Source organism: Eschrichtius robustus, chromosome 15 (assembly GCF_028021215.1).
Source record: "Eschrichtius robustus isolate mEscRob2 chromosome 15, mEscRob2.pri, whole genome shotgun sequence".
Taxonomy (NCBI): domain Eukaryota; kingdom Metazoa; phylum Chordata; class Mammalia; order Artiodactyla; family Eschrichtiidae; genus Eschrichtius; species Eschrichtius robustus.
The window spans coordinates 13,246,368-13,267,638 of record NC_090838.1 but is presented as its reverse complement, the minus strand read 5'-3'; the positions used below and the strand labels follow the sequence as shown (position 1 = coordinate 13,267,638).

At 38.6% G+C, this 21,271-nt stretch overlaps 2 protein-coding genes across 5 annotated transcripts in view; one reads left to right on the top strand and one right to left on the bottom strand.

The window, feature by feature from the left end:
- Positions 1-11,959, bottom strand: part of GEN1 (GEN1 Holliday junction 5' flap endonuclease) — a 28,373-nt gene extending 16,414 nt beyond the window's left edge. The window contains exons 1-4 of one of the 3 annotated variants that reach the window (XM_068564407.1): positions 11,779-11,959; positions 6,570-6,658; positions 3,194-3,529; positions 2,319-2,505 (exon numbers count right to left, since the gene is read on the bottom strand). In XM_068564407.1, the coding sequence (XP_068420508.1) occupies positions 2,319-2,505; positions 3,194-3,354 (348 nt within the window). In that variant the 5' untranslated portion in view covers positions 3,355-3,529; positions 6,570-6,658; positions 11,779-11,959. The remainder of the gene's footprint in view (positions 1-2,318; positions 2,506-3,193; positions 3,530-6,569; positions 6,659-11,778) is intronic. The other 2 variants (XM_068564408.1, XM_068564409.1) reach the window with 2 other exon arrangements.
- A 382-nt stretch (positions 11,960-12,341) lies between these two features.
- The window catches only part of SMC6 (structural maintenance of chromosomes 6), a 77,066-nt gene continuing 68,136 nt past the window's right edge, over positions 12,342-21,271 (top strand). The window contains exons 1-3 of one of the 2 annotated variants that reach the window (XM_068564600.1): positions 12,342-12,522; positions 13,109-13,243; positions 20,753-20,895. In XM_068564600.1, coding sequence (XP_068420701.1) covers positions 20,758-20,895 — 138 coding nt within the window. In that variant the 5' untranslated portion in view covers positions 12,342-12,522; positions 13,109-13,243; positions 20,753-20,757. The remainder of the gene's footprint in view (positions 12,523-13,108; positions 13,244-20,752; positions 20,896-21,271) is intronic. The other variant, XM_068564599.1, reaches the window with a different exon arrangement.

Here is a 21,271-nt window from a genome sequence, read left to right as displayed (position 1 = left end):
AAAGGTGCTTTTCAGAACTCCGGCTGGGTGACTTTAGAGAGACGGTTTTGTTATAGGTGCTACTGCAACACCATAGTTGTTTCTAATTTACCCATACATAAAAAGTATCCTTTCATAAAAAACAAGAGTTTAAAAGTCATTTCAGATTCTGTTCAAAAACCAGCACAGAATTTGTGATGAGGTTGGTTGCAATTTTCTCTACCCTAAGTCTCTATCACGTGGGGTGGAGGTTGTGTTGGAGGACTAATGTGTGCTTTTCATGCTTGTAACTAAAAATGGCAGTAGATTAGGAGAACGTAAGGCTTAGTAACTGAGTGTACAGAAATATGATAATGATTAATGGGCAGGCAACATTGAACCAATACAAAATGCCTAAGAACACCACAATTAGAGAAATAAAGAAATAGGAATAGAGCAATTTTCTCAAAAGGACATAAACATCTTTTTGCTTTATACTGGGTATTTAATGCCTTAAGTATGTAAACCATAGATATTTCCAGGAACTGATTACAGAAGAAATAATTAGAATTCAGTACAGATATTTTCGTCAATTACTGATAGTCATTAAGGTAGAAGAATCACTAACTGAAAATTATTATTTTTAGTCACATAAAAATAGAAAATAGAATTTCTGGAGAAAAATGCTTATTAATTTATGCAATGCCTTTTAAAAGAAATTAAAAATTTAAACAACATTAAAAAGAAAAACAGGGATAGGAACTCAAAGCAAATATGATAAAAGGTTTACTTCCTTAGTATATAAAGAATTTGAACAAAAGAAAAAGTAAAACCTCAAAAGATAAGTGGGGAAAGGATATGATGGTCATTACCCAGAGAGGGACTAAAACTAAGTGAAATGTTTAACCTCACCATTAAAAGAACAATACATATTAAATATGTATTATATGTATTTATACGTATTATATATATAAACAAATAAATGTCTTCGATTCTGCATACCAAATAGTACAAAGATAAACCTCCTAATATCCAATAATCTTGTGGGTGCAATGAAATTGCCTATCTCATATCTGTACTGGTAGAAAGTAATTGGCCAGAGTTATAAAATCACTCCTAAACTTTGGTCTATCAATCCCACTTTGGGTAATTTTACCGTAAAATCACAAGAAAAAGCTATGCTTACAAAAAAGTGTTCATCATAATTTCCTGTATAATAGAGAAGAACTAAAAAGCAAACAATATACAATACAATATACAATCATGGGGAATGATTTCATACCTTCATACATGGTGTACCATCATTAAGGTAATGATTTTGAATAGAATATGGTAACAGGGAAACATGGGTATGTTAAGTGAAAATTCCAGATAAAAATTATTTGTGCATGATTACCGCAATTTTTAAAAGTATATACACTTTAAAAAGAGACAGGGGACTTCCCTGGTGGCGCAGTGGTTAAGAATCCTCCTGCCAATGCAGGCGACACGGGTTTGAGCCCTGGTCCGGGAAGATCCCACATGCCACGGAGCAAATAAGCCCGTGCACCACAGCTACTGAGCCTGTGCTCTAGAGCCCGCGAGCCACAACTACTGAAGCCCGTGTGCCTAGAACTCGTGCTCCACAACAAGAGAAGCCCACACACGGCAAGGAAGAGTAGCCCCAGCTCGCCGCAACTAGAGAAAGTCCCCGCGCAGCAACGAAGACCCAGCGCAGCCAAAAATAAATAAAGAAATTTATAAAAAAATAAATAAAATAAAAAGAGACAAAATAATAATAGCTTCCTATTGTTTTACTTACTTTATCGTATTATAGATTTCTCTTTAAATTTTTATAAAAATATATATAACGTATAAATATATTAAAATATAACAATAAGTACTTTTTAAAATTACAAAGCCCTAAAGAAAGCCAAACACGTATTGTATCTATGAACTCTAATCCTGAATGGGTAAAGTATGAATCAATGGGACCTCTATTCTGGGAATTCTTTAAGTGCTGAAGATGTCATAAAATGTAACATATTAAGTCCTGACTATGCACCGGTTGTTTTAGATATATTTTCTCTAATTTTCACCATATCCCTGTAAAGTATTACTATCCTATTTTACAGAGTAGGAAACGAGGCAGAGACAGGTTAAAAATCTTGCCCACTGTCCCAGAGTTTCTAATGGCCAGAGTCAGAATCTGAATGCAGGTGAGTTTCACTCCAAAACTTAAACTCTCTTCTCTATTCACACTGTCCTTCTAGTCACAGTAAAGTTAACAAGTATTAAGGATACTGAACGAAAAACTTTATCCAAGTAAAATATACTCTATAATTCAAATCAGAATTATTAAATCAGATGTGAATGCTCACCTCCTTTAAGACTGATTTAAAATGTGATCTCCCTGTTTTCTGAGACCATGTTTTTCCCGAACCTCCATACCGAATCTGATTCCTCTTACTTATGACATCAGCTTTCAGCTTTGGCGGTTCCCCTTCCATAACGAACACCAGTTTTACGTCCATTAGCGTTAAATATGAGATACGAAAAAATAGGTTCCTGAAATATAAAAGTTAATAATACATTAATCATCATATATTGATAGCAGAAGTCAACATAGCAGTATGACATAACGGCAAGAACATTAATATCAAAAATGTTATATGCAATAACATTTTATTTGTTAAGATTTTATTTTAAGTAGACTGTACTGAGAGACCACTGTGTGTCTTTTAGCAAAGGAGATTTATGATTATTCTAATTGTTATGTGGAAAATGGTTTGGAGGAGGAGGAGGCCAAGAGAGGAGGGAGGGAAACTAGCGAAGATTTCATCTCAGCAGGGCAGATAAGAGATGTTGGCATCCACTGAGGCAGTGCTTCTGGACATCGAGAGAAGTTTGTGAACGCAGGGTATATTCTGGAAGTAGAACTGGCAAGACTTCTGATGGATTGGATGTGTGGAGGACAAAACAGGGGGAGAATGGCTCCCAAATTTCTGGCTTTTAGTCATCGAAGCATCCTTGCGGATATGTTAAATAGGCAGCCAAGTATATGAGTCTGAAGCTCAAAGGGTACGAGGTACAAATTTGTGTTATCAATATGGAGATGGCAGATCGAGACATGTTAATACATTTTAAAATCTCAAAATGTAAAACAGCAACAACAAAAGAAATGAAGTGGAAACAAAACCAAGACATCCACTGCTTATGCAATCATCTATTTATATTCTGAGCATGTTTACTCTACCTGAGGTGGGGCTTCATGACTGTCCCAATCATTTTTTTGACTGTCTGTGCTTCACATACCCAGAGACTCAGATCAACCGCAATGGTTTTCCCACCAAGACTGTGCAAGTGGACGTGTTGTTTAACAGGCTCCAGAATCTGCCACAAGTCATTCACTCCCATCCTGGTGATTATCTGCTGTTATTTGAGGCACACTTTTCAAAAGATTGTAAAAAGACATAGAAGCTCAGAACAGAAATTCAAACAGTGTATTTTGAGCTAGTGTGGGGTGATTCATAAATAATAGAGTATTCTTATTTCTTCCATTGGTCAGCTCTTCGGAATGAATCAAGAACACCTGAAACATTAAAAATGGTGGTAATACACTTAGTGGCTTCAAAAATATTGACACAACTAACAGATGAAAAGTTATTAACAGATTATAGCATGCTGAATTTGTCCTTAAAATCCACTCATGTCACCAAATATGTTTCTCTATAGTACTGAAAAATAGTTATTTTTAAACTTAATGTAACCAAATGTCAATGGCTGCCTTGTCCCTCCTCATTCTTTCCTCTTTTCCACGCAGTCTTTAGCAGTGACTGAGAATAAAATTTTTCACATGGTCACATTAATATTGCAAGAAATTTGGAAAACAAAAGGAAAAATTACCCCCATCTCAAAAAGGTGGTAATTGGCTTTGTCCCAGCTAATAAGAGCTAACAAATGCTGAGAAGGGAAGAAAATCCACAGATGTGGTAATGCATATTTCTCTTCTTGAGAATTCACTCCTTGGTTTACATACCTAAAGAGAGAATAGGACTAGTCCTCTATCATAATCAGGAAAAACAAAAAGACAAAAGCAAGGAAGAATGCAAACACATAAACAAACAAAAAAACACAAAAGATTAATGAAGGAAAACTGATGGAAAAGTGGGGGGGGGGTTGAAAAGGAAGAGTTGAAGGAATACATAATTTTTTTTTTTTTAAAGAGCATTGGCTTTTTAAATTGCAAGGTCATGCAGGTTCATTGTGGGAAAATAAAAAATCTTTTCAAAGAAAAATATTTTAAAATCACCTATAGTTCCACTATCCAAAGAAAACTGATGTTAAACTCTTTTCTATGTACATGACATTTTAAAAACAAAATTGGCTTAAACCCTGCTATCGTAACCTGCTTTGGTATTTTCTATACGCCAGTTTTTCCTTATTAAACACATATAGCTGTTTTTCTTTTCCTTTGTTATTATTTGATAAAAAATATTATGTAGCATTTGCATTGAAGATTCAGTCTGACTATGTAAAGTCTGACTATGTATCCTCTGAATAATGACCTTAATTCACTCTACAAACACAAGGTAGGATACAAGACATATTAAGACAAAAAGCTATCACCACAATGTAAAGCCATTCTAAATAAAATGTAACTGTATGGTCTGTTCCTTTAACAGAGTCCATAGTAAAACCAAATGTTCTCAAATTGTACATGGCTACAAAGAAAATAAATGCTGGAAATGTGGCTATCTGTCATTTTCTCTGAGCTTTTCTGAATCTTAATTTTAAACGTGGTCAGTGTAAGCCTAAGTAGTATTTTGTGCACTCGCTTTTATGAAGAGCTGCACAAATATTTGCCGATATGTCACTTTAGAAGGAAAATTATAGATTTAAATAGAGAAGAAAGCATTAGGTAGTAATGGTAGTTCCAGTGCTAATATTGTCTATTGCACATCAAGAAGGCCCACAGATTGAACGTGGGTGGCACTGTGACATGGATTCAGAGTCAAGGTTTTATCTCTTTGTTAGTGAAAAGGTGTAGTAAACTCTGGAAAAAGAGCGGGGGCGCATGTATTCCCTAAAGCATTATTATGAAGGGAAATAAGCCTTTTAAAGTGTTAAGCACTAGGGCTTCCCTGGTGGCGCAGTGGTTAAGAATCCGCCTGCCACTGCAGGGTACACGGGTTCCAGCCCTGGTCCGCAAAGATCCCACATGACACGGAGCAACTAATCCCGTGCGCCGCAACTACTGAGCCTGCGCTCTAGAGCCCGCGAGCCACAACTATTGAAGCCCGTGTGCCACAACTACTGAGCCCACGTGCCACAACTACTGAAGCCCGTGCGCCTAGAGCCCGGGCTCCGCAACAAGAGAAGCCACTGCAGTGGGAAGCCCACGCACGGCAGTGAAGAGTAGCCCCCGCTCTCTGCAACTAGAGAAAGCCCGCGTGCAGCAGCGAAGACCAGCACCACCAAAAATAAATAAATAAATAAATTTAAAAGAAAAGAAAAAAATAAAGTGTTAACCACCACAACATGTAAAATTCAGAAATAGAAAATTTGAGGGGGAAGTTCTTATGGATAATTGTGCTTTCCTTTTATTTGTGACTCATGCTGGATACTGGAATGTGTTGCTACTGAAGGAAATTAAGCAATTTCTCTCTGGAGGAACGCTATCATAACTGATTCTAGTTCATTTAAATTTGACCCTGACGCTAGCTGTCAAATTTTTAAATGCAGGTATCTCCTGATTTAGCAGTAGCTCTCCTAGGAATTTACTTTAGGATGTGCTCTTAAGTGTTTACAGATTTATATTCATTGTAGCATTGTTTATATTAGACACTGGGAAGAACCAAATGAGCACAACAGACATATCTTTAAGCAAATTATGGTATATTCAAACAATGGAATAGATGATGCAGCAAATAAAAATGGATACATCTACCTGTACTGATGGAAAAAAGTCTCCAAGTTTCGAAAGAAATGAAAACAGGTACGAAATAGGTTATTTATTAGGGATGACTTAAGTTGAGAGATGTGAAAAATTACTTTGTGTTGTTTAAATTTTGTGTTTTTTTTTAAAATAACTATATGCTTGTATTACTTTTCAAATTAAAAAAACAAAAAAAAGCTAAAAATGTGGCCCTATCTGTAAAGGGTTGGGCAAATAAACTAGAAATCTTTAGATGGTTTATGTCTTGCCTAAATATTAAGTAATGAAATATGGACACAGTTCATGGGTCAATTAAAAAGCAATGTTCTACAAATTTATGAGTACCTGAATATCAAATATGAGTTCAGTAGGCCTTTTTAAGGATAAGAGATTCACTTTTTCTGGTTTCCTCCAGAATGCCTAGGAATGAATTGTGTGGTCTTAGGCAAGGCGCATCTTTTCTCTGTCCCTTCCATCTCTAAAGTTCAATCCTTCCTACCATGTCTCTAATGCTTCATTACATAGGCTGACTACACATACATAAATGAATAGTAAGAATAAAGACTGTCGCATGGTGCAGTGTTATCATGGCACACACAAACACATGTTTATGTATAGGACTGTGATGTACCCTGTATTCCTTCTGAGGGTGGTGGAAAAAAAAATTGGAGAAACGCTAATGAGGTAGACTCACCCTTAAAAACCGTAGTCCTCTATTTCAAGCACATTTGGAACATTTTTAAGGATTTTAATGGAATATATTATTCACTGGGGCAGCCATGCCTGGAAAAATAAACATAAACCCAGAACTGATTCTATTAATATTTTAAGATTCCCACAGATTGGATCCCTTAAGCAAGACAAAGAGGGCTTTTAACTAAGCCCATAAGTAATGTCTTTAATATAATATGATCATTACACTTGAAACTTAATTATTCATGTTATTTTAATTTCTTTTGTCAGAAATAAACCTGGCTTAAAGAAGGAACATCCCGGGACTTCCCTGGTGGCGCAGTGGTAAAGAATCCACCTGCCAATGCAGGGGACACAGGTTCGAGCTCTGGTCCGGGAAGATCCCACATGCCGCGGAGCAGCTAAGCCCGTGTGCCACAACTACTGAGCCTGCGCTCTAAAGCCCGTAAGCCGCAACTACTGAGCCCATGTGCCACAACTACTGAAGCCCGCACACCTAGAGCCCGTGCTCCGCAACAAGAGAAGCCACTGCAATGAGAAGCCCACGCACAGCAACGAAGACCCAACGCAGACATACATAAATAAATAAATAAATAAATAAATAAATAAATAAATAAATAAATAAATAAAAAAGAATGAGCATCTGTGGTTATGTTACAGAACAACTAGCATTGGCAGCTGAACAGATATGTACCTAGGATATCTATTTTGGCTATTCCTTTATTATAATATGAGCAAAGACTACAAAGCTGTAACAATGGCTACTTAAACACAACTAGTATGAAAAACGCAGGCAAAAAGAAAAAAGGTCTGTAACAAAATTATCATTTAGGTCTCAGAAAGTAAAAATTAAGTTACTATCTCTGAGCTAAGGTGTTCTCTTCTCCACTTTCCTTAGTTATATGACATTTTCTAGGAAAAAAAAGGTCTCTTTCATTGCCAGTCTTCCTGGTCACCATATTTTTTTCTTCCAGTTTTATTGAGATACAACTGACATACAGCACTGCTTAGGGTTCAGTTGTACAACATAATGATTTAACTTAAATACATCATGAAATGATTACAGTAAGTTTACCACATCCATCATCCCATAAAGACACAAAATTTAAAAATGTTTTCCTTGTGTTGAGAACTCAGGATTTGCTCTCCTAACAACTTTCACATATAACGTACAGCAATGTTAATGATATTAATCATGCGGTACATGACACCCTTAGTATTTATTTTATAACTGGAAGTTTGTACCTTTGACCACCTTCATCCAATTCCTTTTTAAACTACTTTGGTACCTTGACCTAGAGTCGCAATATATCTACTGAAATGCATTTGAAAAAGGTTAAAATATCTCGTGTCCCCCAAGCATACTCCTATAAAGTAGTAATGCTCTGCTGTTTCTTTCATAACCACGAAAGAATTGCTGCTATCGTGAATCGTGCTTTCTCCCACTTTTTTCTCTGAATGATAGGACCCAAGGGGACAATTTTTAGGAGCTAGCCTCTCTCTAACATGCCCCAATGAGTCTTTTTTTTTTCTTTCTCTTAGTAACTTACCATTAATGAATTTCCATTAGAACTTCTTGAATAACTGCAAGACTTTATATAGCCTTCACCACTTTTAACTAAAAAATAATAGATTAGAACTATGCCAAGCAACACTATTTAAAGGATTGGTGGTAGGCATAAGAACTAGAAAGTTAGAAGAAAGACTCACAGGAAGATTATTTTTAGAGTCAGAGAGCTGAGTCTCCTTTGAATACTCTATAATGAAGAAACTTCTCTTCACTTTCCCTCTTTAATATTTATCCCTCATCATCTGACAACTTCTCCGAATTCTTGATAAGAACATCTAATCTCCTACTTTATCTTTACATGGATGCATAATATGCATCTAATTCTTGATTCCACCATCTCTCCTCAAAACTGTTCTACCCCTAGTCATTGCCAAACATCCAGTTGCTTAGGCCAAAAACCTAGCAGTCATTCTTGATTGTTCTCTTTACTTCACTCTCTAACAGCAACTTGATCAACAAGTCCCCTGTCTCCAGAACACATCCTAAATCCCCATTTCTAAAGATACTCTTCTAGTACCTGAAGTCTGCTAACTGGCCTCCCTGCTTCTACTTTTTACTACCTGCCATCCACGCAATCATCCTCCCCATAGAAGCCACAATGATCTTATTTAAAAATCTAAAACATATTTAAAAATCTTCATCTTTCTGGTAATGGATAGTGAATTTCCTTAAGGGTGACATAACTTGTTTGTTACCAGTTAATTTACTTCATTTATGGTGCTATCTTATAGCCAGTTGTAAAATGCAAAAAATATTACTGTAAAATTACAAAGCATTCTAAATGTAATACATTCTTTTAAAATACTATTTTAGGATTATCTTCAATAGATCTACAACCTAAGGTCTTTGTGCTCCTTTTGAAAATCACTTGTAAAAGCAGAATATTAAACGAATACCTCAATAGTTCTGAAAGGGTAAAATTATGTGAAATATCTTATGAAAAATTACACCGTGTGTGTGTTTGCTTTTTTTGGCTGTGCCGTGTGGCTTGTGGGATCTCAGTTCTCCACTCAGGGACTGAACCTGGGCCACGGCAGTGAAAGCCCAGAATCCTAACTACTGGGCCACCAGGGAACTCCCCATAACATGTTTTAAGAATGCACTTAATCTAAAATGTCTACTTCCACGATCTATTATTTCCCCTTCCTTGTCACTTTCTTTGCACCAGACCTTCCTTTGAAGTGATATTAAGTAGCAATGGTAAGACTGTAAAAGCATTTAAAGTTCCAAAAGGGGACAGAATGCAACAACTTTTAAGATATTCAAGTACAACTACACTCAAAGATAGAACAGATGGTTCTTGCATGAGGTCATGATCAACCTGAAAAGGTTGCTTGAAAATAGCACAGCATTAAGTAAAATTTAAAAATACTACATATAGCAAACTCACCCCAAAACTATGTATAATTTTATCTTCCATTTTTATTTTAATAGGGTGAAATTTGAAATTTTTTATGACGTAAGATTTGGTGAGTCTCTACTCCTATCTTTTATAATGTAATGATTTCATTGACATCAATCTGCTCATGCAATCAATGTATATTACATATATTTTAAAAAGTCTCCTAATATAGTTCTTAAGAATTAATGTGATGCAAGAATACTTATGTGAATCAACAAAATCAGAACAACCCATAGCAAATAACTTTATAGCCTACTAGTGGCTTCAATTTATACGCTTTAGTGAAAGAGCATTGGACTTGGGATAGAAAGCCTAAAATTTTGATCCTGGATATACACTGACTAGCTGTACAACCTTGGGAGGACATTTAACCCATCTACAAAACGAGAGGTATTAAACCAAATGAATTACAAGATTCTGATATCTTTTGAATCTCATCACCAATTTTGATAGCTTGGTATTAAAAACAAATCACTATTTCAGATATTATTTCTTGGTAGAAAGAACATGAATTTCTAGTTTAAAAAAAGAGCTTAAGGATCCCCTTCAGGTTAAAACAAAACCAAATCTTTTGATGTAACCATATGGTACCCATAAATCAATTTATGCTCCTAAAACTTCCTTAAAAGCTAATAAGCTTTATTGGTTAATTATAAAACTGAATGAGGTGAGAAAAGCACAGAACCTTGCTAATTCCACTAATGAATCAAATTTAAAGAACATAAAAGAGGTCAATGGTTTGATATGTAAAAACATACATTTTATTAAACAGCTTTCCAGTTTTATTTCAGTTTTAAGCAAAAACATTAGAAACAAACTTTTTTAACAATAAAGCAGGAACTACTTTAAATTTCCCAATTCCCATGCAGATGACTCTATTTCATATAAAGTTTGGTAAACTGTATAATGCTTATTTCAGTTCAGGATTGTATTGTATAGGACTTATCACATAATTTCACTAATTAATGCTGTGTTTATTATTTCTTCAGTTTTATTTTCATATGAATTTAGCTTAAACTTTGAAGAATAATATAACCCAGGCTTAAATTACTTGTTATTAATAAATATTCATTAAATGCCTACTATTTACCAGAATTATTCTTGGTGCTGGAGATACAATAATGAAAGATCAAGCCCTGCATTTAAGGACCGTGGTTAGGTGAGATTAGAGATAAAAAGGGAATTATAAGAATGTGACAAGTACAGGCACAGAAGTAAGGCTAGAGAACTATAGGAGTAAATAGAGCTAAAGAAGGTATCCTACCTAGTGTAGGGCATCAAGGAAGACTTCTTAAAGGAAGTGACATATAAGCAGAGACCTCCCAACTGTGTTTCCCATCTTTTACCCACAAGGACCACTTGGGCCAGATGTCGTAGTGTTTTCACCTATTTTGACTATGTCATATGTGTATCATGGCAAAGGCCAGGATAGGAACAGATATTTGATTATCTTTATAAGTAAAAGGGTAGGAATTTCCTTACTGGAGACCATAAGTTTGACATCAATTTCTTCGGGGGTGTTCTGGGTTAGCAGTAAATACCCCTTTTTTCCATCTAGAAAGGAAGATTTTGGGGTATAGAAAGTATATTACGTAGATACATCAGCACGTCACGTGAAGAGCTGTGTAAAGACAGAAGCGGTAGCTTAATGTCGGGTTGAGAAGGCGCTGAAAGCTAAGCCAAGGAACTTAAACTTCTTTAGTTCCGATGTTTATTGAGAGGGTTTACAATGTAGGCACGCGCCAGCGGAAAGAAAGATTGTAAATAAACAACCACAATGCCTTAAGGTAACTGCTATAATGGAAGTATTTCCTAAACACAAAGTTAACACCAAAAAAGAGGAACACCCAAGTGTGCCCACGGGGATCAGGGAAGGCTCGCCGAGGATGGCCTTGCACCAGGCGTGGGAGTGTACCCCACGGTGCCCGGGGGAGGGACATTCGGGACCCAGCGGCCTCGGCACGGCCGGCAGAGCGCGGAGCCGGGGCCAACAGCTCCCACGCGCCGGGGCGAACCGCAGGGACGGGGAGACTCCGGGCTCGGAAAGCAGGGCTGAATCCGGCCGGGAACTTCGGACCGCTGTCCTCCCGGACCCAAAGGGAGCCTCTGACGGTGTTTTGGGAGGAGGGGCAGGCGCGACAGGGACGCGAACACAGAGCTCGCCCCCAACCCAGAGTGCAAAGGAGCCAGTGGAAGGACCCGGGCGGTGCCGTCTCTCCACCGTTCTGCGGGACTTACCGGGGCAACCCTTCCTCCTTGGTTTTGAAAGACGCCCTTCCGTGATTTACCAGTTTGGCCTGAATCCTAACTACTGCTGTCTCCAAGCTTCTAAATTTTCTCTTCTCAAAAAAGAAAGAAAAAGAAAAAGAAAGACTTTCTCTTTCCTTCCCCAAGCAAAGCCGACCGTTTGGCGCTTAGCACCCTGCCCCGGAAAGCTCCTGGGGAGCACTTCGAATTCGGCGCCTTCTCGCCCACGGCCCCGCCTCTTCCGGGAAGTGACTGGCCCCTTTGCGCGACCGCGGCCGTACGCTCGGCTTCCCGGCCTCCCAGCGGGTCGCTGTACGCATGGGTAGAACTGTAGTCGGGGGGCTCCGAGTTTTTTTTCACTTTCACTTAGGCAAATCACCCGCCCCACTCCCCGCGTCCCGCTGTCGCCGAGCCCTGAGCTTCTACAAGCTTTCTCCGTCCGCCCAGGAGCACTTCCGGCCCCTCCTCTTAGACTCCAGTGGCGCGAAAACTCCGAACCGCGCACGCGCGGGCGGAGTCCCGGCGGGAGGGGGGGGCGGGGCGCAGGCGCGGAGTGTCCCGCGGTGGGCGCCGGGGCGGCCGGGCTGCTGCCTTCTCCCGCGGTGGGCGCGCGGAACCCCGCGGGCCGACGGCGGCTGGCCGACGCCGAGACGCCCCTCGGGTGGCTTTATCGTCCGGTTGAGCCGCGACCGCCCCGCCGATCGGGTTCCTTGGGGAGACTTCGACTTGTTCGAGGTAGGGTGAGGGCGCGCGCCGTCGCTCTCCCTTGCTGCGGGTCCATGCCCCTTCACCGCGCTCCTAGCTGGCGCCCGCAGCCCACCCGGTGGCGGCCGGGTCAGCGGAGCTGCGGCAGTGTCCAGGGGGCTCGAGCGGCCCGTCCCGCGGCCGGCGGGTATCTTCGCGCCCTCTCCGCAGGCGGCACAGGTCCCCTCAGCCGCGGGAAACTTGCCCGTGTGTTTGCTGGGCTCCTCCCTCGGGCGGCTGTGGTGGCGAGGCTTGCCAATCCCGGCTCGGGCTGCGGGACCCGGCGCCCGGCCCCCGGCCCCAAACGGCCCTTTAGGCTTTGACGAGGGGCTTGGGGGGTATAAGGGCCGGGGGGTGAGGTTGGGTTCGGGAATCGGGCTCTTATCACCCGTTTGATGGTACCTCGCAAGTAGCAACTTAAGTATGTTTAAGAGATGTATGTAAATATTACTTAAATTGGATTTGTTGCTAAATGCCAGTTTCATGAGAACGCAAACTGTTCTGTACCTGGAAAAATTAAATTGTGGTGTTTGGAGGTTTTATGATGTCGTTTCTTTTCCCTGATTTTCTCGTGGAGATGAGCTGGAGAAGAATCACTATTGGGAATTGCGGAACACAGGACTCAAGGGTAGAGAAAGGGCTTGAGAGGATCCTGGGATGATTCCTAGAAAGAGCAACTATTTGCTGTTTAAACCCTGAAGACAGAACTTATGTGAGTGCTTACTACTCTGTATATTTCATGAGGAGACGATTACAAGCGAGTATTTTAAAGACAAGCTACTCTGGAATGTATATTCAAAAGAAAAAAAGTCCAAATTCGCTGACAGCTTTTAGACGGCTGCTGTGTAGTCTTTTAACATGTTCACTAGCATGTGCACTGGCCTGCAGAGAGTTCCATGGGTGCATGGGTGGAGAGGGAGCATATTGGAACTACTTAGATTTACTTTATCTCGTTCTTTCACTGTGTGAAATATGCAGAGTAATAATTTCCTATGAGGATGTGTATTTACAGTTGTGTTGGTTTTTTTTTTCCTTGAATGGCTGTAAGTACAAAGAAGTTTGGAGATTACTAGAATATTGCTTAAAAAACATGTTTTTGTGCAAGACAGAACCAGTGTTGTGTGACCCGGGACAAGTCGGTACCACCTCTGCAAATTTCAGTTCCTATTCTGTAATTGGAGAAAATAACATGGTCCCTAACTCACAGGATTCTTAAATATGTGACGGTGGGGGGGGATAGAGAGAGAGAGAGTTTTATCTCTGTACCTGTCTATAATTAGTATGAAGTATTTAGAATTGAGCCTGGCAAAAAGTCAGCACAAAAGGCATATTAAAGTGGTTACAGTGAAAAACCAGTTTCATTCCCAAAAGTTTATTTTACTGAGTGCCTGGATGTAGAATTTTGTGTAAAACCTGCCTAAATCTTGACTATCATTTTTAGACCTAAGTTAGGAAAATTAATCAAAGCCATACTTGGCTTCCTTTCAGGAATTAATAAATAACTCAAAATTTTACCACAATAGTATGCATTATATTTAAGGCAAAATTAAATGTCACAGTTTTATATATACACACATACACGCACACACATAAGTCCAGATGACTGAGGGTCAAGTGTACAAGTGTAGATACTTACATTAATGTTAGTGTTTTGGATTCACTAGTTAATGAGATACATCTTTCTCACTAAACATAGTTTCCCTGGTGACCAAATTCAGAATAGTCCTGTGGCTTTCTTAGCTCCACTCCCAAATCTGCCTCTACTGCAGAGTATGTTTTACTGCCTACTGGCCTCTGTATCTCAGGAGCACTTCAAACTCAGTGTTTTCAAATAACATAAATGTATTATTTATCCTCCTTCCTTTCCAAACCTGCTCAGTCTACTGATAATGGCATTTAGTATTAAGAGTAAAGGTTGTTTCTGAAAATTAAACACAAGGTAAAATTTTATAAAGCAAGCCCAAGTTTTAATTGGCTTGAATAGTAACATTAGAGGGACATATCACATTAGAATCCTTTATGTAGTTTTATACATTATGTTAATATCCAATATCCAATTAATATCCAATTTGGATATTAATCCAAAATTAATATCCAATTTCACTGCCTATAAATAGTCAAACTTGGTTAAACTCAGTTCATACCACGAGGAACCTGGACGTTAAAGAGGTTTGACTTTGGGTTTGGACAACCTGGGTTTGGATCTAGGCTGTGCTAAGTTATAGCTACATAAGTCTTCAGATTCAGTTGGTTTAACTTTGGGAGGTTTGACTTTGGGTTTGGACAACCTGGGTTTGGATCTAGGCTGTGCTAAGTTATAACTACATAAGTCTGGGTATCTTTTAATTGAGCCTCAATATCCCCTTTTGTAAAATAAGGACGATACTTAGAAGGATGTTGAGGATTAAAGGAAAGGTTTGTACCTCTTAATCCCCTTCACTTATTTCATCCCCGACCCCTCCCTCTAGCAACTATCCATTTGTTCTCTATATCTGTGAGTCTGTTTTCATTTTGTTTTGTTTCTTTTGTTTTTTAGATTCCACATATAAGTGAGATCCTATGGGTATTTGTCTTCCTCTGTCTGACTTATTTCATTCAGCATAATACCCTTTAGATTCACCCATGTTGTTGCAAATGGCAAGATTTCATTTTTAATGGTTGTGTAATATTCCATTGTGTGTGTATGTGTGTATCACACCTTTATCCATTTATCTGTTGATGGACACTTAGGTTCCTTCCATATCTTGCCTATTGTAAATAATGCTGCAGTGAACATTGGTGTGCATGCCACTGCTTTTGTTCAGCACCCCTTATCCTTTAGAGACTGGTCTCTTTTGCCCCTATTCTTACTCTGTTTCGTTTGTCTTCTATATTGAGGTCACAGGGATTTTTTAAAACACAAATCTGAGTGTTCACATTTTATTGTCTGAAGTGCTGTGCTTAGTACTTCCTAGTTTTGCTCATCTGGAATTGTTTGATGGATGGCCTAATGAGTTTTTTCACTTATTTATATTATTATCTATTGCATCTCACATTACTTCATGATATATTCCAAGTAGTGTGCTTAATTAATTCAGTACATTAAAAATGAGGTGGTATAATGCAGAATGAATTTGTCTGTGGTGGTGGGAGAAGTAGAATTGGGAATGAGGTAAATAGTCCATGGCAGATTCAGAAGCAGCAGCAATTTACCTTTTTTTTAACCACTGTTTTCTATTAATAATTCCAGTTCTGTTATGACTGTTCTCACTGCTGTTAGCCCCTACTTTGATATGAATGGGAAATGTGAATTACTACATACTCACAATAAAATTGAAAATTTAGAAATTTATAGTCCTTTGTTAAAATGCTTTTGGTCTCTTATCAAATTTCCTATGTACATGCTTGCTGTAATTAACCCTTGGCGATTGATTTTTCTTCTTTAACTTTTTTTAATGAGAATCTGCATATTTGTTAACTATTCCTGCTCTGATGGAGTTTGCTTTCTGTGAGGGGGAAATGATATGTCCCTTAATTTTAATTTTTTTTATTGTAAATAAACAAATATTAAAGACCATGAAGAGCTTTATGGATATATTGAAAATCCCAGAGGAGCTTTTTTTTCTATTTTTATATATTGCAGGATATTAAAAGTATTTGTCTTTGCATCTGTTTATATGTCTCTTTAGCCTATTAGAAACAATTTTACTATTGTAACCTAAAATTAACTCTCAGGGCATTCATGTGTGTTTTTAAAAATCCATTATCATTAAATTACAAAGTGATTCCTATTTTAAAAGGTAGGATCCTTCAGTGTCTGTTAGATGCAAGTTACCATGGCAACCTAACAGCAAACTGCAAATCCCAGGCTAACCACAGCAAATAAAAAACATCATTTTCATGTAGCACACTGTCTTCTGTCTTGTATAGAATCTCACATTCGTTGTGAGGAGCTAATCACATTTACCTTCGTGCCCCTTGCTCCCCCCAATTTTACTTGAAAAACTACCATTTTCTAATGGTAAAATACTAAAATCAGTCAGCTGATGTGTCTGCTAACTGCAAGATCGTGTATTAAGCATTAATAAAAACAGTGTCTAAAAGGGCATTTAATGTTGGGAAAACCAAAAAGTAATGCGTCTTCTTTGCTCTTCTATAATAAATAAATTACTGTAATTGAGAAAGGAATAGAGGTATGGGTGGGAAAGAAGGAAGTGTTGGGAAAATAATAGCCTGGTGGTATTCTAGGGAATTTAAATTAGCAACAAGTTGAAACTAATATACATTAATTCTTGTTATTAAATAATTTGAGAATTGTTTGATTTTCAAGTTCTGACTTGTGTAAGAGATTCAAGATAAACATTAAATTATTTGTAAAAAAGATGGTGAATATTATGTAATTGTGACTGTAACACCAGTACTGTCTCAAAAGGCATTTGTTAAATGTCCTTCTTTGGATGTTAACTAATATGCCTTTTAAGTGGTATTTGATTCATCATGATAAATTAGGTTCCTTATTGCCTTCAGGATAGGATAAAGTCCCAAATATTTTAATGTTGTTTACAACAGCTCTTCTCAGACTTTAATGTGCTTGTGAGTCACCCGAGACCTTGTTAAAATGAAGCTTCAGATTCAGTTGGTTTAAATTGAGGCCTGAGATTCTGGATATCTAACATGTTCCTCGGAGATGTAGATGGCTGCTTGATGGTCCTTGGACCACACTTTGAATATCAAGTCTACCAGTCATTCTATGGCTGGCTTCTTCTCTGCTGCCTTATTACTGGTAGCTATGCCTTGTCATTTATGGCACTGTGTCATGGACATGCTTATAGTATCCCCTACAGTAGCAGTTTGCCAAGTGTGGTCCAGGGATCCATGAGACTCTTTCAAAGGGTCTACAAGATCAAAATTGTTTTCATAATTATTGTAAGATGTTATTTCCCTTTTTCATTTTCATTCACTTGTGACTATACAATGGAGTTATCCAGAGGTTACAGACACGTGATGCTGCCATCGCTCTGACGACTGATAGAATGTGTACTTGTGTGTTGCTTGTTTTAAAAGTTTTTCAATTTTAATTTATAATATGGTAAATATTGATAGATTTAAACAAAAGCTCTTTGAGGTCCTTGGTACTTTTTAAGACACCACAACCTTTGAGAACTGCTGCCCTATGGTTTTTTTAGGCCATGGACACAAAGACTCACATCTAAACTTTACCAGAGCTCTTTCCATAGCTTCTGGTGGCTGTTCGGCTAGGGCGGGAGTTTCAGCCCCCCACGTGGACACTGCAGTGGGGTGGCCTCCTCACCTTTCCGGGCAGTGGTAAAAGGCCTCCTCTGACCCCATCCAAGGGGGAATGGGAGTAAGTAGCATCCAGTTACCCCCTGTTGGGGGTGGACATCTAAGTTCTCCATCTGATGCCATCATCATGGCTCCCTACTTGGCCTACACAGCCTTCTCTGAAACTAGCTTCACCAGGGTGGAAGTCCAGGCTACCCACTTGGCCTTTGCTGGTGTTGTGGGGGAAGAGGAAGGGCCAACAGTTCTTTTAGTGGTATTTGACTGGAGTAGAGTGATTATTGTCTAAAAGTTTCCTGTCTTGTTAGGCTCCCCTTTTCCTGCTCCTTTGTCTAGAGAGAGCAAGCTTTCATTAGGCATTTTTGTTTTTCCCCTGCACCTGTTGGTGTTTCCCCAGTTGCTAGCTTCTCCAAGTCTGGGATAGTTGAGGCAAAACAAAAACTCAGGGAACCACCACGATGTCATTCCTTGGGTCACGTGGTTCTTAGCCAGTCTGCCTCCTTCTTCAGAGTCGTCTTATGTTTGCTTTATAGTATATAATTTTCAAGGATTTTAGTTTTTACTAAGCAGGGGGAATAGGGAAAATTACATCTATTCCATCTTCCTGGAAGTGGAAGTCTCTGATTGCTTTTATTAACTTGCACTTTGAGATAAAGAATTAGAGACTGAACTCCAGCCCCACTGCATATCTCTTATATTGGGTTGTATAAAAATATATGAAAACATTAAACATTAAAATATTTTCATTAAAGAAAAACTAGGTTTGAAAAACGCAAATAACTACTTTTGGGAGAAAAAAGTTTAAATTTAATTAAATAGAATTGATGTGAAAGGAGTCATGACCACAGTTGAGGATTTTACAAAACAAGGTAATTATGTGTAGTAAATTTGAAGGTTTAAATTATCAGTGTTCTGGAAAATAAAATTATAGCCAACTTGTTCTAGGAAGATATAATGAACCTGTAATAACCAGTGTACAAAAAAGAAATTGAAATGATTTCATAAAATTAAAATAGTCTCCAATATCTAATATCTTTAAGCTTAGTTCTTTCTCACTTTCAAAAAACATTTCAGTGTCATGCCAGAGTGGTGATTTCAGAGCATTAAAAAGATGAGGAGGGCTTCCCTGGTGGCACAGTGGTTAAGAGTCCACCTGCCAATGCAGAGGACACAGATTCGAGCCCTGGTCCGGGAAGATCCCACATGCCGCGGAGCAACTAAGCCCGTGCGCCGCAACTACTGAGCCTGTGCTCTAGAGCCCGTGAGCCACAACTACTGAGCCCACATGCCACAACTACTGAAGCCTGCGCGGCTAGAGCACATGCTCTGCAACAAGAGAAGCCACCACAGTGAGAAGCCCACGCACCGCAACTAAGAGTAGCCCCTGCTCACCCGCGCGCAGCAATGAAGACCCAACGCAGCCAAAAATAAATAAATAAAAATAAATATATTAAAAAAAAAAAAAGATAGGGAAACTACCCAGTTCACTTAATGAAGCATGCATTGTCACAATAAAACCTGTCAAAGATAGTTCCCCAAAGTAGTTCCAACACAGTACGTATAGATATTTGATGTTTCTGCAAAATTGGTTCTGTCAGTGTAACTTTGGGAAGCAGTGGATAAAAATTAAACACTGTACGAATGTCTGTCTCGCCCGCCCTCCTTCTCTTGCATCCCTGCTCTAGGGTCCCTGTTCTCCGTCTACTTTATGCCGTCTTTGTAACACCGCTCCACTAGCCCCCCAGCCTCCCCACACACACACACGCACACTTCAGCTTGGCTGTCTTGCCCTGCCGGTACATCAGCAAGTGGAGCTTTCCTCTCTTCTACTGAGAACTGACTTGAGTCTTTCAATCCAAATGCATGAGAGAGAAAATCTCATTTAATCCACTGCTGCCCAGGTACCTGGTACAAACAGGGCTGCTATAGTATAGCACTAGGGGCACCTAAATGGGTTGAGAGTAGAGCTATTTTTCATATTCTTACATCTTAGAAATTTTTTATTACCTATGCTGTGGATTTTTCTTTCCAGTTATTCAGCAGTTATTGGGTACCTATCATTTTAGATCTCTAAGTGAATTTTTAAGAGAAAAATGAAAGCAACATTTGGAGTAGTCAACCATTTAATTTCAGTCAAAGACCATCAGCTTTGACTTGACGTGCAGCATTTATATGTTTAGAAAATCTTGATGATGTTCATTTTCTAGGTATAAATTTTATAGTATATCAGTAAAAAACAAAAACAAAACCAGACAGTCAGCATGGGCTGTTTCTTTAGAGAAGAGTTAAAGGACACTATTGATGCTAGGCAACACTGCTCCAAATATGCTTCTTTGGGAAAATAATTAAAATTAGCTTTATGTGATTCACTATTTATAACTTATAAAAATTGGATGATTGCTCTGGAATCATTTCAGAGGCAGTATGCCATCTCTATCAATAGATCCACAGTTTCACAAATAAGATCTTTTACCTTTTGTGAGCTTAGGAGTTAAAACACTTAGGTAGGCCCATATGAGTAAAAACCTTGGTCATGAATCGTTCTGAAGTAAAATCAACTAGTGTAGCATATGCAGATTTTTTTTTGGTTTTTTTTTTTTTTTTTTAACAAAAATGTATTATCTTATACTTCTGTAGGTTAGAAGTCTGACATGTCTGCCTGGGTGAAAATCAAGGGAGCGGTAGGACTGCATTCCTTTCTGGAGGCTCTTGAGTATCTGTGTCCTTGCCTTTCCAGCCTCTAGTGACCACCTGCATTTTCTGGCTCACGGCCCCCTCCCTCCATGCAGATGATAGTTTTACTTTTTTTAAAGTAAAAATGAATGGATATAGTCCTAAAACTTAAGCTTTGCCTGTCTTGTTTTGAAGTTTTTTAATGTATATGGAACAATCTTATGGATGCTATATATGATTTTCTTCATTGTCACTAATATTTGTTTAGACCTGATGGCCAAAAGAAAGGAAGGAAATTTCTTCTCTCCTGGAAATGCCAAAAGACCAAGACAAGAAGAGCTGGATGATTTTGATAAAGATGGTGACGAAGATGAATGTACAGTTTCTTTTACTAATGGTACCTCTACTTTGGTGAGTGCAAAATTACAATATTATGTCTTTTGATTTGCATGTTTCTCATGTCTGGTTTATATGTCATATTCTTAATTCAGTATCAGGAGCTGGGTCTCTGGCTGCAGAGGAAAAGTAATATGAATTTTAAAAAGCTGAGATAAAATCACCTGACTAATTTTGAAGTTTATGTTAATGATTAGAAAAAATTAGTAGAGAAAACAATGAAACTAGGAGCTGGTTCTTTGGAAAGATCAATAAAATTGACAGACCTCTACTAAGATTGACAAAGGGGAAAAAAGAGAGAAGACACAAATTACTAATATCAGGAATGAAACAGAGGATATGACCACAGACCCTGCAAACATCAGAAGGATAATAAGGGAATACTATTAAC